The following is a 16,527-nucleotide window of genomic DNA, read 5'->3' as shown; positions in this document are numbered from 1 at the left end:
GTGGGGGGGGGGGGACAGATAATAGGACAGTAAAATCCTGCATGTGGAGAGAAGGGGTTGTTTATATTATTCTGTTAGATGTTTGAATTAAAAACTGCCAAAATAAGCCACATAAAGGGGCAGCCAAGACTGGACTGTTTTTCTCATCCTGACGCTTGGGAAGGTGATTAGCTCAAGACCATCTCCTGCGGTAAAAGATCCCCAACAGATGGCTGCCCAGTCATTCTCTGTTAGAAGACATCCAGTGGAGGGAAGCCCACCTACCCTCTAGATAAATTATTGCATGGTCAAACCACTCTTACCATTAGGAAGCTTAAAAAGTAATAAAAATAACAGGAATCATACTTAAGCATAGGTCTGTCTGTGCTGCAACAATTACTTTCCAGGGATTTTCATAAGACCTCATTGAATTGTGTGTTTTGTTTCAGAAGCAGAGAAAAGCGTTTACAGGGTAGGATTGCTAGCCTGACACCCAACCTCATCCAGGTTTAGGAACAGCAATGGGGGAGTTAATCTACCTTCCTGTAGCTAAAACCTCTTATTACATTTTCTGTGTTCCAGAAGAACAGAGAACAGGTCCTTGATTTTCTTGTGTCATAGCCCTCTCCAGACACTTGAAGGGGGCTATCACATCGCCCCTCGGCCTTCTCTTCTGAAGACTAAACATTCCCAATTCCTTCAATTTGTCTTCATAGGACTTAGTTTCTAGCTGTCTGATCATCCCCACTGCCTTTTCTAAACCTGTTCCAGTTCAGCTGAATCCTTCTTAAAATGTAACACCCAGAACTGGACAGAATACTTGGAGTCTGACCATTATAAAATAAAGAACATGAAATAATTAAGTGTTGATGGTCAGGAAAGTAACCAGTAAATATCCACAATGACATTGCAATAGAATAAATACCACCTAATCCTAACCATGGGGGGACATGGTGGCGCTGCGGGTTAAACCGCTGAGCTGCTGAGCTTGCCAACCGGAAGGTCGGCGGTTCGAATCCGCGTGACGGAGTGAGCTCCTGTTGCTAGTCCCAGCTCCTGCCAACCTAGCAGTTCAAAAACATACAAATGTGAGTAGATTAATAGGTACCGCTTCGGCGGGCAGGTAACGGCGTTCCATTTAGTCATGCCGGCCACATGACCACGGAAGTGTCTATGGACAAACGCCGGCTCTTCGGCTTTGAAACGGAGATGAGCACCACCCCCTAGAGTCGGACATGACTGGACTTAATGTCAAGGGAAACCTTTACCTTTACATAACCCTAACCATACATAAATTACTTCAGCCACAATGCCACAATTCATAGTGACAACTGTCAGCCACCAAGGCCCTCCAGAATAGCTCTTCCTTTTCTTTCTGAAACGCCTGTGCTGCAGAGGCCAATCTGATGTTAAGAGAGGCACAGCACTGGTGCCCTGTTGGAGACACTCAATTCTGCTGTTAAACCAGGGTTTCTCAACCTCAGCAACTTTAAGATGTTTGGGCTTCAAACTCCCAGAATTCCCCAGCCATCATGCAGCATCCACACATCTTACCATTGCTGAGGTTGAGAAACACTATGTTAAACAAGCCTCCTCCCCATCTCACAAAAGGGCAGGAAAAGCAGCAGCCCCTCCTGAGATGAGCACTGGAAGAGGAGGAAGAGGAGATGGTTCTGAAGACACAGAAGACTGGAAGGAGAGAGGACCCTATTTTTGGATGCTCTCCTGCACCTATGCAATGTGTTTCTCACTTCTAGTGAACAAAAACAGCAAGGGGTAGAAAGCTAAACTCTGTGCTCTATTATAATTCAGGAGTTTTGGGTGATGCTGGTTGCCTCATTACAATTCAGAAATCTGTTGCCACAATCTGTGTAATATGTTAGTGACTATTCCATAAGTACTAATTATGTGGTAACCACTCCGATATACATGAATTGGTTAGTTGTAGCTATAGGAAAAGGTAATTGTCTTAGTTTGCACACACATAACCATAATGGAATGGGAATCACTTTCTCATCTCAAGCATGGTAGAGATCTATGTACTGAATTCACCTTGTTGGGGTCAATCACCTGGTTATTAGGCAGGGAAAAAATGAAGATCTATCAATGATCAGGCAGTAAAAGACACAGCAGTGACTTCATCAAGGTCATTATTCACCCATTTTCTCAGCAATGGTGGTGTGTGCGTGTGTGTGTGTGTAAAGCAGCTGGTAGTGTGGGTGACGCATGCTTTTCCTTATTGAACAGGGTGCCTGCTTTCTGTCCCCGTGCCAGAGATGGGCAGCACTACTGCAGCTTCTGCACTGAGTAGGCCACAGATGGCAAAGGGGCACCAGGCAACCATTAAGGGAGCACCAGCAAGGAAGACAAACTGTGGAGTCCCTGGTGCCCTCCAAGCGTGGTTGTTTGCTTCCATACGTTTCACTACCCAACTAGGTAACATCATCAGTGCTAAGCTTGACTCCATCTAGTCTGACCCCTGTCCAGCGCAAACATCCTGTATTACCCCATCCTTGTGGAAAGTCCACCACCTTCCAAGGAGTCTATTCCATTGTTGAACTGCTCTATTAGGAAAGTCTTCCTGATGTCCAGCCAAAATCAGTTTCATCATAATTTAAACCTGTTGTTTCTTGTCCTGTCTTCTGGAACAAAACTGAACAATTCTTTGTCTTCTAGATAACAGCCTTCAGATATCCGAAAATAACTATTATGTCTCCTCGCAGTCTTTTTTTTTTTTTTTTGCTCTTTTCCTTCCTGTGTAAGCATGTCAGGGTGGTAATTGGCCCCAATTCTGTGTTCATTATGTACTTGCATCTGTTCTTTGTTTGTAGGGCTTTACACACAAGGGGAGGGGGAAACAGATGCAAAATGAGATTTAGGTAGCTTTGCTTTGGGGGATCCTGCCCTCTCCCCTACAAGGCATCCTCTACTGCTTGACTGGTTTTATCAATTTCTATCCCCACAACCCAAAGCACCGTACATATATCCTACTCACCCTATTTCATCAGCCCCCAAACAACCCTGTGACATAGAGATGGCTGTGTTCACAAGAAACACTGAACTACAGAGTTAACTACAACTACAGTGTAGCCTACAATATTATGCAACCCCAGCAGTGTGTGGTGAAGACTCAGAAGAATGAAGTAAATAATTAAACATGGTGAACAAGCTCAACTAACCAGCCACTGACCAGATCAGTCACCCGGAGATTTTCCATTACTGAACACGGGCTAGAATCTATTCTTCCAATCCCAATTATTATTATTATTATTGTTACAATTTATATTCTGTCTTTGCTCTAGGAGCTGACAGTGGCATACTTAGTACTGCCTCTGCAACCCTGTGAGGTGGTAGGGACTGGCTTCCACGGCTCACCAAGGACTCAAATCTGGCTCTCCTTAGTCCTAATCCAATATTCTAATTCACTATCACCATCAGGACTGTAGCTGCTGAATTCGGCAATTATTATCTGTTTATCTAGAAGCAAAAGTGGGGTAAATACAGTTATAAACTTTGCTATTCAAAACGAAAGCACTGCTTACAAAAGAAGCAGAATGAGAGTGTGCCTACACGGATACGATTGGAGCAAAATACTAACGCACTTATGAGCCTTGCTGTGAAAAAGGTACGGAATTTGGGCCTGGGGGGAAGGGAAGAGCGTTTTCCTTCCGAACCGAACATAGCAAATAAAGGAGTCAGGCATGACGGGGGGGCGCAGAGGTTACTGGTGAATGACGAGTTACGTTCCCGCGCTGGAGACAGACGTTCTGGTGCCGAGAGTCGCCGGCAGTAGGTAACCGAGCGCACGAAGCGGCGGCGGCGGCTGCAGCTGCAGCTCACTTCCTGGGCATTCTTAAGTTTGGCCGATACATCCTCTCCGTCCCCCAAGGCAGGCAGGCAGGCAGGCAGGCAGCCCGCCCTTTACCTGGCAGCTTCTTTTCCTTTCCTTTCCAGGGGGATCTGGGACTCCGCACGTGCAGTCCGCAGGCTGGATGCGTGGCTGCCGAGCCTCGAGATCGGAGCCACCGGGAGCCTCTTGTTTTTTAAAGTTGCGCCCAGGGAGATCGGCGTTATCATTCCAAAGACCGGAGTAACTTGGCCTTCCTTCGCCATCCAGACAAGAAGACCCACTAACCACGCCTCGATCCAGTATGGATGTCCCTCTGAAATGAGCCAGGTGGCAGGGAAGGGCGTGGGAAGCCCCAGGCGCGGCGACCGGCCGGCCGCGGCTGGAAGACGGCGAGGTGGCGAATAAACAGAGGGCGCCAGGCCCCGGGCTCGCGGAACTTGCCTCGGCCGTCTTCTTTCTGCACTCTGTTCCATTTCGGCGAACATGAGCGGCTGGGCAGGACTGGCCGGGCTCCTCCTGGCTGTGGCCGGAGCTCAGAAGCAGCTGCTGCAGCCGCCGAGGGCGCCACGGAGTAGCCTCCGTCCTGCCGCCGCTGATCATGCCGCTCAGTTCGACCACGTTTACGCGGGGACGGTAAACCGAGGCACGGAGCGGCTCTACTCTTTCAACTACACCAGTAAGCCGGGCCAGGTAAGGGTGAGCTAGCCCGGCCTTCCGCAGCACGCGGCCGCCCGACTGGGACCGGTCCGGCAGCGCCGGCAGGTGTTCTTGGGCACGTGCGCCAGACCTGCGCCCTGGCCGAGCGCGCAGGCAGGAGTCCTCGAACCCAGCCCGGCTGGGTGGATGGACTTGGGGGAGAGGGAGGGTCGGCTCGCAGGTTCGCGTTGCGAAGCAAGGGTAGACCTCCCAATGGCAAATGCTGACGGCCAGCGACCGAGAAGGCCTGCTGCAGTGCTCAGATGATGGGGGGAGGTAGAAGAGAGACAAGGCCTAGCGATTCTGAATTGAAAGCGCCATCCGGTTATTCGTTCATTGTCGCTGTTAAAGCCCTCCTGTTTTGGCAGTTTCCTAGGAGCTGGCTATTTTTCTTAACTTATTTTTCTTGGCTGATTGTTTCTGCAAATAAAACTCCCATTTAAACAAACTTCAGATTTACCTGTCCCTTCTGAGTCACGCCAAATGATTCTGTTGCTTCCTTGAGATAATGCTAGAGTGCATATTATCATGGAATTACATAACACCTAACCCCCAAATGGGTAATTAGAGGTTATTATTCCATCCATCATATTGTTTTCTTTTGGGATAAGCAATGTTATTCAAAGTGCAGTAAAAAAAAGGTGCTAATAAGAGATTAAATTTAGGAGATAAGGGAAAAGAAAATTGAACTAATGGAGTTTACACCAGTCACCATTCACTCTGCCTTGGCAGCTTTCTGTTCTCCTTATCAACTGTGTCTGCTTCCATTCTAGCCATAATGACTTCATGCATTGCTTTTTCTTCCCTAAACTTCTCACCTTTCTCTTTCTGAAGCTCTTATCAACTCCATCCAACTGGTGTTCTCAGTCTTTCTCTTGAGTACTTTCCTTTCTTATATTAGTTTTGCAATTTGATCCTCATTCATTCTCTCTATGTGGCCAAACCATCTCAATGTATTTCTTTCACTTGGGCAGTGTTGGGCCATACCAGTATAGATACACCAGTATATATACACCAAGTACACCTGTATATTTCTTTCGCACCTATTGCTTACGTTTGCATTCAGTCCACATTCATTCATCACCCATTCATTCTTGACTCTTCCTGTTTTACCATATACCCTCAGATAACCCATTCCCTTTGCACTCAGTGTGCTTTTGTTTCTCCTGGTGTACCCAACTCTCATTTCTGTATAACCAAAAGGGCAAAGTATACAACATGTTTGCTTATTTTGATACACATTCATTCTTTGCAACAATTTCCATATTACCCACTTCCTTTTTATCAGTATTTGTAAAATGTCTTCATTAAGTTTCTCATTGTGTGACTGAGGGAGATAAATTCATCTACTTGTCCTTGTTTTTGCCATGAATGTATAACTTGCAACTGTTCAACTGGACTCTGCCTTCCTATAATCAAACACACTATTCCATGTTCTGCACTCTGAGTTGGTAGAAAACAACTTTGGCCACCTTCTAGTTGACATTGCTCTGCACATAATCAGTTTCCTCAATCTCTCCTTGTAAGATTTAGTTTCAAGTTTCCTGGTCATCTGTGTTTCCCTTTTCTGGACCTATTCCAGTTTCTCTGAATCCTTCTTAAGGTATGATGTCCAGAATTGGATGCTGTTCCCCAAATACTGTGGAGAGTAGAACTATTGCTTCATGTGATGTGGAACCCTACTTCCATTGATGCAGCCTAAATTTGCACCTGCATTTTTTTAAGCTGTGTTACACATGATTTGTGGTTGACTACAGTTCTTCTGTGTGTGTAAAGCAGGCTGACTGCTACCAAGAGACAAAGCTTTCAAACAGAGGCAAATCCTGTTCACCAATAAATAGCAATACAAAAATGGTGATCTCTCTCCCTATGGAAGAAGGCAGGGGAAATTTTCTCCTCTCTTGCAGGGAGAAAGGGGTGCTATCAGAAACATGCCTCACTTTTCTGAGTGGAGAAAACTCTATCTATTATACATTTTAAAAAATAAGTTGAAGAGAACAACATTAAAAAATGAAAAGCTAATTGCCTAAAGGAAAAAAAAAGAAAAGAAAACACTACCCAGAAACATGAAAAGAGCAAATCCTACACTAAACTAAAAAATCAAAATAACAAGCAAAACATGTAAATATTTAATTTGTCTACCTTTGAAAATATGTAATATAATAGAGATAGATAGATAGATGATAGATGGATATTGAATACATGATTTCCTTCAATTTTTTCTGAGTTTTTTAAAAATACAATTTTATTAAGAATTTTAGTCACAATAGTAAAAACTAATACAAACTAAGCTTAGAGAAGAGAATGGAAAGAAAGAATAAAAAGTGCAGGAAGAAAAAAGAAAAGAGGGAATATAATAAAGAAAAAGAAAAAATATATGAAGAAGTGACATCCAACCTTCATCACAAGTATAAACAAATTTAATAATTCTTCATCCCGAATAAGGTTAAACAGATATCTCTTTATCCCATATCCCATCCCTTATCTATAAGCAAATCCATAAAGCATCAACTTTTCAATCCTGGTGTCAGCAAAAAGTCCATAAAGGGTTGCCAGAACATTGCAAAAAAAAAAAAAAAGTCTTATTTTAATCTTGATCAAATAAGCCAACTTTATATTCCTTCCTTTTACTTCTAACAGACTTAATCTTTATTTCAATCAAATATTATCATAGGATTTGATTTCTCTTCAATTCTTCTTCATCCCATCACAAGCATTTCGGCAAGGCTTTAACAAGCCTTTCATAGATTCAATAAGAAAATATTTTCCAAGTCATTCTCTTGGTTTATCTTTTGTCTTACCCTTTTAATTTTTAAAACTTCAGCCAGTTTCTTTTGAATATTCAGTAAAGCGTCCTTTTCCAAATCATTCTCTTGGCCTGTCATTTGTAGTTCCACATTGTGTATTTTCTGTATCTTATCAGATAAAATTTGTTCCACATCTGTCATTTCTTCATTAAATCTTTTAGACATACTGTAGTTTATCCATAGAAGCAGACGTCATTACTGACAGTGTTGATATTGTAGTTACTAACTACATGAAGAATGGCTCCATTCTTCAAAGATCTCCATTAATATTTCCAAAGTTGTAACATTTTGTATCATTCTGTAAGTCCCAGTATTAAGTGACATCAGGCTTGTATTTTTTTTTCTTCTGCTTAAAATCTTTAGTCCCCTCTAGCGTCCGATTTCTAAAATCATCACTTATCTTTTGTTATGACTTGCCCGGATAACCAAAATAAATCTGTTTCCCATAAGAAGTTGTTTATTTTTTATAATTCATTCCAAAATCTTAAAGTAAAAGTTAATATTCCAAATTTAGCTGGATCCATAATCAGTTTATAACTTTCTTAGATCAAAATCCTATTTAGCTTTTTGCTGTTTGTTTCAAATTCTTTAAGTTCTTAAGCTTGTAATTAATTTTTCTTTTGTTCAGAGTTGAAGATAAACTCACCTGATGAAGACTGTTCAAACCTGTCATTCTATATATTCTAATAGCTTTAGAATATTTAATAGGCAATTTCTGAAAGTGATCAGAAAGTGAAGAACTTAGTGTCCTTTAAAACACTCTGCCACTGTTGCAAGCAAGATGGCTGATCCTGTTGTCTCCGGGTGCTCAGACCTGTGGAAAGCTGCCGTCTCACTGTCTCCTTGCAAGGAACAGCTGTCTGGAGCACCTGTGAGCAATCTTCCATCTTCTTCTTACCTGGAGAGGTTCCAAAGAACCCATCTACTCACCGGTTCCTTGGTCTTTCCCACGGCCATCAACTCCGCTTTCGCAGAGCCATCTTCAGTTCACCATAGCTCCACCAGAAGCCAATTTTTTTCCAAGTTGTGATTCAATTTTTGACAATGAATTCAGCCTGGACCATATGGAGTCATATTGTTTGGTCTTGCCTGTTGGTTAATACAAAGCTAATTCAAAGGCTGAAAGTTGACAAATTTCATTTAAGCGAAGATTTAGAGTTGGGGATAAGCCATTCTTCCATGAATCACCTCTTTTTGTCACAGTCAAATGGCATGATGTATCCAAACTTCTTCATTGATTGAAAGATTCCAGGGTTTGGGGATATAATTTAACAAAATATTGACATATTTAACCTTTAACTGCCTTTGAGGAACCTGGGTCACCAAAGCAATACTATCTAACCAATATGGAATTACAATTAGACAAACTTGTAACATATGTACCAAATTTCCTTCAAATTTATTACAACTTTAACATAAAAACAATGGGAGCCAATCTTTTAAAAACATTCTCTGAGGAGTCCAGTAGATAAACCCTAAAGAGAATTTTTTGCTGAACTAGACAAGTTTTTAAGTTTTAAGAAATATACTTACTATTCTTTAATACCTGGAGCCATTGATTGGGTAGTACTGTATTGCTACTCCAAATTGCTTGAATATTATTCAGAATTATTTTTGAAACCATTTTAAATTGTTGGTTTAGTTTCCATAAACACCAGAGGCCATCCCAACAACTTAAAAACCTCTGGTGTTTCTGAGGCTGCAAGTACTGTATGTTAATGCCAAACAATGTAGATAGCAAGTGTTTTATCTGTATGTATTGCCATTCAGCCTTTAGGTGAATTATATTCTTTATGTAGAATTTCAAAAGTTTTTAAAGTATCGTTGTTTAATAGCCAATGGAGGGTAAAGGTTCCATTATGACCCTACGTTTCCCAGAAATAAGAATGACTCCAAAGTGTGCACAGAGGTGAGGGATCTGGCCTCCCTTTGTCCCTATAAAATGAGGGGCAAAAGTCTTATTTCTTGCCTCCTCCTGTGCTTGAGACAGGCAGCAGTCATTCTGGAACAGGGCTTTTAAACCTCAGGTTTCTCTTCTGGGACCAGCTGTTTCTGAGCAGAGGGCAAGAATTCCAAAGTGGATCGAGTGCAGAGCCTTCATGGGTCACATCAGGCTGACTGGCTAAAGATCCCTCTACCTGGTTTAAATGGTTACCATCTCTTACGCACAAGTGAACCCTTAATTGGAAGGGGGTGTCCACTGTTCCTGATTGTCCGTTAAACACTATGTCCTCCTGGTGACTTAGGGCTTTTGCATACTCACTGGCTGTGAACTGTATGTGGGCTAATGGCAGCTTCCAAGCCCCAATCCCTCAGTTAAAGGGGGCAGCCTATTGGAAGAATACCCCTCCCCTTTCAAAGGAGCTGGCTGACTGTTAGGCTGCGACTGAGCAAAGTGTTTGTGGTGACGTGGGCTGCCTAAACCCAGAGCAGCTGGGTGTTTGAGGGAGCACTTCTGCCTCACATGCATAATGTCTTAGTAAGTTTGTGTCTTCTCTTTGTGGGGAGCTTCCTGGCGTACTCCCCTCAGAAAAGGGTCATAAGGGAAGCCCCGCCATGGGTGTCCTGAACAGTATAGGCCAACGTAGGCATTCACTGACAGAGTATCCTTGCTGGCCCTGTCTCTACCCAGGTGGACGCGCTCCGTGTTACCGTGAAGAGCGACTGCGAAGATGATCAGTACCCTGCCTTGTTTGTAGTTCGGCAGCAAAAGGGGGTGCTGTCCTGGCAGCTCCCCCTCGTTTTTCATGGGCTGTAAGTAATTGCTTCCCACTAAAAGATACTTATCTCTATCCTGTTTAGCTTGTCTCTTGCCACCTTCTTCCCTCAAATTCCTCATAAAAAGTTTTTTTAAAAGGGAGCTCTATACCAGCTCCCTGCTACAGAAGCTTCTTTCACCTTTTTTTGCTACATGGATGGCATTTTATTCCAGGGCATATTTATTCTTTATTGTACGGAGAGTTGAGACTGAGTTAAATGTGTAGATAAGGACGGATGGTAGGTTTAAAAAGTAATTCAGTACTGCCTGTTAAATCCCTCCTTTATTTGTATTTCATTGACATCCTCATAGCTATTCAAAATAGATATTAATTTCAGATCGGACAACTACCTTCACATTTTTCTATATAATTCTTTTATAATAACAATATTGCATTCCATATAATATTGTGCATTACCTTAGGCTATCATTCAAGTAAATATGCCTAAATAGTATTAAAATTTTCAGCCTTTTCTCTGCTAAAAAGCTGTGTGAGATATATTTTGGGTGTGTGAAAACTGTTTTGTTTTTGGTGTTTTGTAAAATAGACGTGCAGAACTGAAAATGGCTGGAAAAGTGTTTTTTTTTATAGTTAACATCTTTATATGCAATACTTACTTTATTTGTTTGCTAAATTTATAGATTAAAATGAACCCAGACTGGCTTGCAGTAAAGTACAGATATATGATAGGAGCAACGGGAATAATGAAACAGATGGGAACAATAAAATTGTTTCAGCAGAGTCAAGATAAGAACCTGCTGCCTAGTCCCACTTGGTAATTATCAAACTGGTTTGAATAAACTGGTTTTCAGATGTTTTCCTGTGATAATCCAATTTGGAGGTTAGCAGAACGTTAATTCTTGGGCTTTCTGTGCCAAACATGATATGAGCTTCACAGTACAGGATATTCAATTTTTCCAATACTTTATATTTGATCTGTCAGGGTAATTTCAGTCTTGTCAAAAACATCATCTCTTGAGCAAATAAACCTCTAACCAACAGCTTTAATTTAATGCCCTTCCACAACCGCTTTCATACTTCTACTGCTTCACTTTGGAAATAAAAGAAATGAGGGTCATCAGTTGGCACTTAATTCCAAATGGTTTCAGGTAGCTGTTGGAGAACAAAATGAAAGCCTTTGTTGTAGAATGATATAGTGGAATAGGGATTTGTTTTAGCTTTCTGGAATTAGCTGTCTATGTTAGAACTGAAGGCTGCAGGTCCCCAGTCAAGAAATCTGTCAAGAAGAATATTGTTTGATATGCCGTTACTTGGTGAGATCCAGGAGAATAAACAAGGAATCTTATTTCTGATGAAAACCATTCCTCAGAATAATCAAAACAGTTGCAGTGCCAAATCCAGGCTTAAAACCTGGATTCCATTTCAGGGTTTTTTCATTCAGTACTCGTTTTAATTGTGATATTTTTTTAAAAAGCTAAGAAAAAACAGATAAGTGAAGAAAGAACACCTAGATTAAAGTGTTGATCCCTTGTTTAGCCTAAGCATTCCAATAAAACATCTTTCCTTGCTATTTTCTAATTTGGGTTATTCCATAGCATCAATATAACTTAATTTATAATAGTTTCATATCAGTGTAATTCAGGATCAAAATGTAACTGCTCACCTATTAGTAACTGACTATGCCTAGCAGCTTTCACAGCCGGAAACAAAGATCCCTGTCTCATATACCTGTACTCTAAAGCATGTCAGAATTTCCAGGGTGTTAAATCCTTGCTCTTCAGATTGGCCCAAAGAGAGGAAGACTCATCAGAAGTCTTGTTCGATAGTGCTTTGTTTAATGACTGTCTGGTTAACTAGCCTTGAAAAGCGAGTCAGACATGGTTAGTACTTGTCACCAGGAGTTGAACTCAACTTGAAGATTTCACTCTTTACCTTGCATTCTGTTCTCTTGGCCAAATTCAAATGCAGGACATAAATCAAAGGCTGACTGTGGTGCTGGACAGACTTCAAAGAGACAGGTCACTGGCAATCAGGAATTGAAGCAGAAAAGTCAATAGGCATATAATGTGGTATGAACAGGATTGGTCAGAGCTTTTCAGAGGAGGTAGATAACAGAAGATAGGACAAGAGACAAAAGGCATGTCAGAGGTATGCTCAGGAAGTTGTTCAGGCTAAGAAGCTAACTTAGATGTCAATGCAGTGCGCTGATTATATTCAGAGTAGTACTAAAGGCCAGAAGGTACTCTTTACCCATAAAGGTGGAACTGCCCGATGCCTGAAAGAACAGAGCACTTGTGACACCACATACTGATTCCTTGTTTGTGACAAATTCCAGACACACAGTAACACTTCTTCACTGAGTGAAGGAGCTATTTTTATCTTCCCCATCTGTTTTAAATGGCAATCTGTTTTATACCATTACATGAACATTTAGATGAAGTTCTCTTTATTTAGATAATATTTCATGGAGTCTGTGGAGCTGTGAGTGCAGGAACCTGCAGGGCCCTCGAAGGTTTGTCTGGCTCTGATCTTGCTGTCCTTTAGAAAAACTCTAAAAAACTGGCTTTCGAAACAGGCCAAAGGCCATGTTGATTTATGATCCCAACTGGTGGAGGATGGATAATTAGTATTTAAGTGTATATTTTCCTCCAAATCACTGTACTCAACTATGTGGGGTATTTTTAATGCTGATTTTGTTCTGAATGTTGCTTATGGTCTTCAGATTTGGTGGGATGGGTAGATGATAGATAGATAGATAGATAGATAGATAGATAGATAGATAGATAGATAGATAGATAGATAATAGGGGAAGTTAGAAAATTATATGTACACAAGCAAACAGAAAAGATAAAATTGCAGCCAGAACCTGAGATGCAGGGAGATGCAATGTTTCTGTACAAAATTTTCCTCTTGAGTTTCTTCTTCTTTCAAGTTTTCTTCTTGAAATGCAGCCCTTTCCCTTCTGAGCCATGCTAGCTCTTTCAAGAGCACCTTTCAAAACTGCTTTTCTGACCATCTGTTTCAGGATTGGGTATCATACGCTCCATGATTCACCCAAAACCTCTACACCAGGAAATGGAGTCCACTGTGTACAACAGGAGAAAAAGAAGACATCACACACAAACAATATATGCTGTGCCTGCCCAATAAACCAACTGAGTGTTCCATTTTCTCATTCCTGTTTTCATGGTTGTGGCCTTGAGATTCATTCTTCCTGAAGGGGAAAGGTCTTGAGACCATTATTCCACTCCTCCACTGGTCATAGTCACTCTTGTGAATTGGCGGCCATAAAAATCAGATGAATGAATGAGTGAATGGACATTCCAGCTCCTCCGTTTGTTTTTTCCCCTCCTTTTTCCTTCATGTCTTCTCCCCCTAACCAGAAGGTGCCACAATGAAGTGGTGTTCTTCAAAGCTGCCCTGATAATTCCCTGGCCACAGCTGAACATCCAAGCCAAATCTGAATCAGTCATGGCACGTGCCACGTTCACTCACCTTTCTAATTGAAGCTGCATGTCTGTAATGATTCAAGATTTCTGCTCTCCCCTGGCTTTTGGCTACACACATAAGCTGCTCTAGGGCATTGTTTGTCTCCTTTTACTGATCTGAGCATACCATAGAATTACTTCCTGGACCTTTACGTGTTCTAGGAAACCATCACTCTTCTTTTGAAAGTGCCTCCCCGCTCCAGCTCCTTAAGGTTTGCTTGTGCTCATCTTCTTAGCTTTATTTAAATCAGTCATACAGGAGTTCTTTGATGACTAAGATGTTTGCAGAGACCTCACTTATCAGACAGGCAGAAGGAATAATGAGCTGGTATTGGGTAACAGGCTGCTGCTACCATCTGCTTTCACTATAAAGTTCCTATCAGGATCCTGCTTGGTTTCACTGCATATATTTTCTATGTTCTGAGAAGTTTGGGTCTCCCCATTGCCACAAAGCCCATTCTTCATTAAAGCAGTAGGAAGGCCCCCTGAACCACTCAAGATCTCAAGATGTTTAAGTCTTTAAGTCTCAAGATCTTTAAGTCTCAAGATGTTTCTTGAGTCTACAAATGAACCCTGAGATCTCATGATCTGAGCTTCTTTCCAGCCGCTTCCCCATCTTCCCCATGTTCTGTGGTCATTCACACAATTCCTTCTGTGTGTGTGTGTGTGTGTGTGTGTGTGATTTAATCTGTTCAATCATGTCCAATTCTCAGAGACTGCTTGTACAAGTCCCTGCAGTTTTCTTGGCAAGATTTTTCAGAAGTGGTTTGCCCTTGCCTTCTTCCCAGGGCTGAGAGGGAGTGACTGGCCCAAGGTCACCAGCTGGCTTCGTTCCTAAGGCGGAACTAGAACTCACTGTCTCCCAGTTTCTAGCCTGGTGCCTTAACCACTGCACCAAACTGGCTCTCGTGTGTGGTTTACCTGCCCTCTATTTCCATTAAATCCTTTTTCCCTTCTGGCTGTTGCTACTGCTGCTGTAACAGCCTCTGTCTGCCCCAAAGCCACATGAACCTCTTGGGGTTTACCTTTACAGGTGACTATATAGCTGTACTGAAACTCTTCTCTGGCCTACCTTTTGGAAAAGATTATCACCCTCCACTTCTTTCAGCTCCCTTGCCTTTTTCTTTTATGTTTTACCTGACTCAAAATTTGAACAATGGCTGTATCATACTTCTTCTGCTCCAAATCTGTACATATCCCTCCTTTTACTGAAATGTGTTCAAATGGGATACTTACATCCAGGAGTGGAGCATCCATTCCCTCACCCTGTTCCTCTTAGGAAGAGCCTATTTCTCTCCTAACTTCTTCTTCATTTTCCCCTGTTCCAGACCTTTTCTCAGCCTTTTATCCTTTCTGCTTTTATCTTCATAGTTCTCTCTTTGCCAGTATTCTTCCTCCTTTGCACTACACATGCTGTCTTTCTTCTCATTTGTACTTTCCACTCCGTCAGCTCATCCTCCTTTTCTTCCTCTGCTCCCTGCAATGATATTATCTCTCCTCCACACCAACAATGACTTTACTTTCTGTAACTGGAAACTGCTGCTGTTTCTTCGTTTCCTCCCTTACTCTTGTTGCCTTCGCTTTTTCATCTGCCCTTCCCTTTTCCATCCCTCTCCTTTTTCCTCATTCATATCTTTTCTTTGTCTTTGGAGAATTGGTTTACCTGTGAAGAGTTTGGGTAGCTCCAATAAATATATACTTGTATCCTTTATTGGTACATTGTATGATCTTGCTGCTAAAACACTTGCTTATTTCAGTAGAAGAGAATATCTGTAGTTCAGGGTTGAACTGTGGAGTCCTTGGTTCTCTCTGAGCTTGGTGGTTTGTTTGCAGGCGTTTCATTAGCCGACTAGGTAACATCATCAGTGCACCATCAGTGCAATGATAATGTTACCTAATCGGGTAATGAAACGCCTGCAAGCAAACCACCAAGCTCAGAGAGAACCAAGGACTCCACACTTCCTTATTTTTCAGATAAATAAACTGCCCTGGAAATACTGAGCTTTTCAGTATACTGAATGTGACTCCTGTGTGACCATAGAATATCTGCAGCAGATGCTTGTACCCTGCCTTTTTTATTTTTGCCTTGCTTTGGCTCTGTCAGGCTGAAAATTCACCATTCTAAGCTGCGTGGATCCTTTATCTCATAGGGAGTCTTCAGGATATCTTTGGTGTGGCAAGCTGACCAGACTGTTGCGTCAGTCAGTGCTGACATGGTTTTGAGTGTAAAACAGATGGTTGGGGTCTTAATCTGAATCGGGTAAAGCAGCAGTGCTTCAGAACCCAACCATCCTCCCAGTCCTCTTAATTTGCTTTGTTGTCTTATCCCTCCCAGAACTTGACTTGCCTTATCCCAGAACTACTTCATCTCTTCTATTTGATACTCCCACAAAAAGTATTTTTCTGTTGCTTCAGTAATTCTTGTCTCCACTGTTCTTTTGCATAAGGTGTTGAAATTAGAGTGCTGGCCATACAGTTCGAAGGACTACATGCCACCTAAAGACTCAGATTACCCAGCCTGCTCTAGAATGCCATATTATGGGCCATTTTCCTTGTATGCAGAGATGAACAGATTTTGTTTTTGTGTTGGCAGTTACCAAAGAAGTTACAACTACACAGAAGTTAGCCGTACACTCTGCCCATCAGAGTCTGTACCTGAGAATGGATCTTCAGAGCAGATCGTATTTATAAATATAGCCTCCATGGCTCCCTATGATGCCCACTATCTACTGCAAGTTACCAGGATTAAAAACTTCCAACTTGGGTGAGTGGTTGGCAAAACACATTTGAAAATGCCTGTCTTTCGGTATCTAAGTAACAGTTGATGTCAGGTATACATCCCATCCTCAGGTCAGTGCAGAAAAAAAATGAAAGGAGAAGGAAGAACATGCCATCAACCCTGCTGAAAAAGCAGTGGATCTTTAATTAAGAATTAGTATTTTTCGAACTAGTGCCTGTATATGCTATTCTTTTCTGACCCTCCCCAC

The 16,527-nt window shown here is 41.9% G+C and overlaps 1 protein-coding gene across 2 annotated transcripts in view; it reads left to right on the top strand.

Moving 5' to 3' along the window:
- The first annotated feature begins 3,923 nt into the window (after window positions 1–3,923).
- The window catches only part of SIDT1 (SID1 transmembrane family member 1), a 56,338-nt gene continuing 43,734 nt past the window's right edge, over window positions 3,924–16,527 (top strand). For both annotated transcript variants that reach the window (XR_010067283.1, XM_063294621.1), the window contains exons 1-3: window positions 3,924–4,519; window positions 9,965–10,086; window positions 16,134–16,304. Coding sequence is in view for 1 of the 2 variants with exons in the window: in XM_063294621.1 (XP_063150691.1) it covers window positions 4,313–4,519; window positions 9,965–10,086; window positions 16,134–16,304 (500 nt within the window). In the remaining variant the exon portion in view is untranslated. The remainder of the gene's footprint in view (window positions 4,520–9,964; window positions 10,087–16,133; window positions 16,305–16,527) is intronic.

The sequence above is a fragment of the Candoia aspera genome, chromosome 2 (genome assembly GCF_035149785.1).
Source record: "Candoia aspera isolate rCanAsp1 chromosome 2, rCanAsp1.hap2, whole genome shotgun sequence".
Lineage (NCBI taxonomy): Eukaryota > Metazoa > Chordata > Lepidosauria > Squamata > Boidae > Candoia > Candoia aspera.
This window is presented reverse-complemented; position numbering and strand designations above follow the sequence as displayed.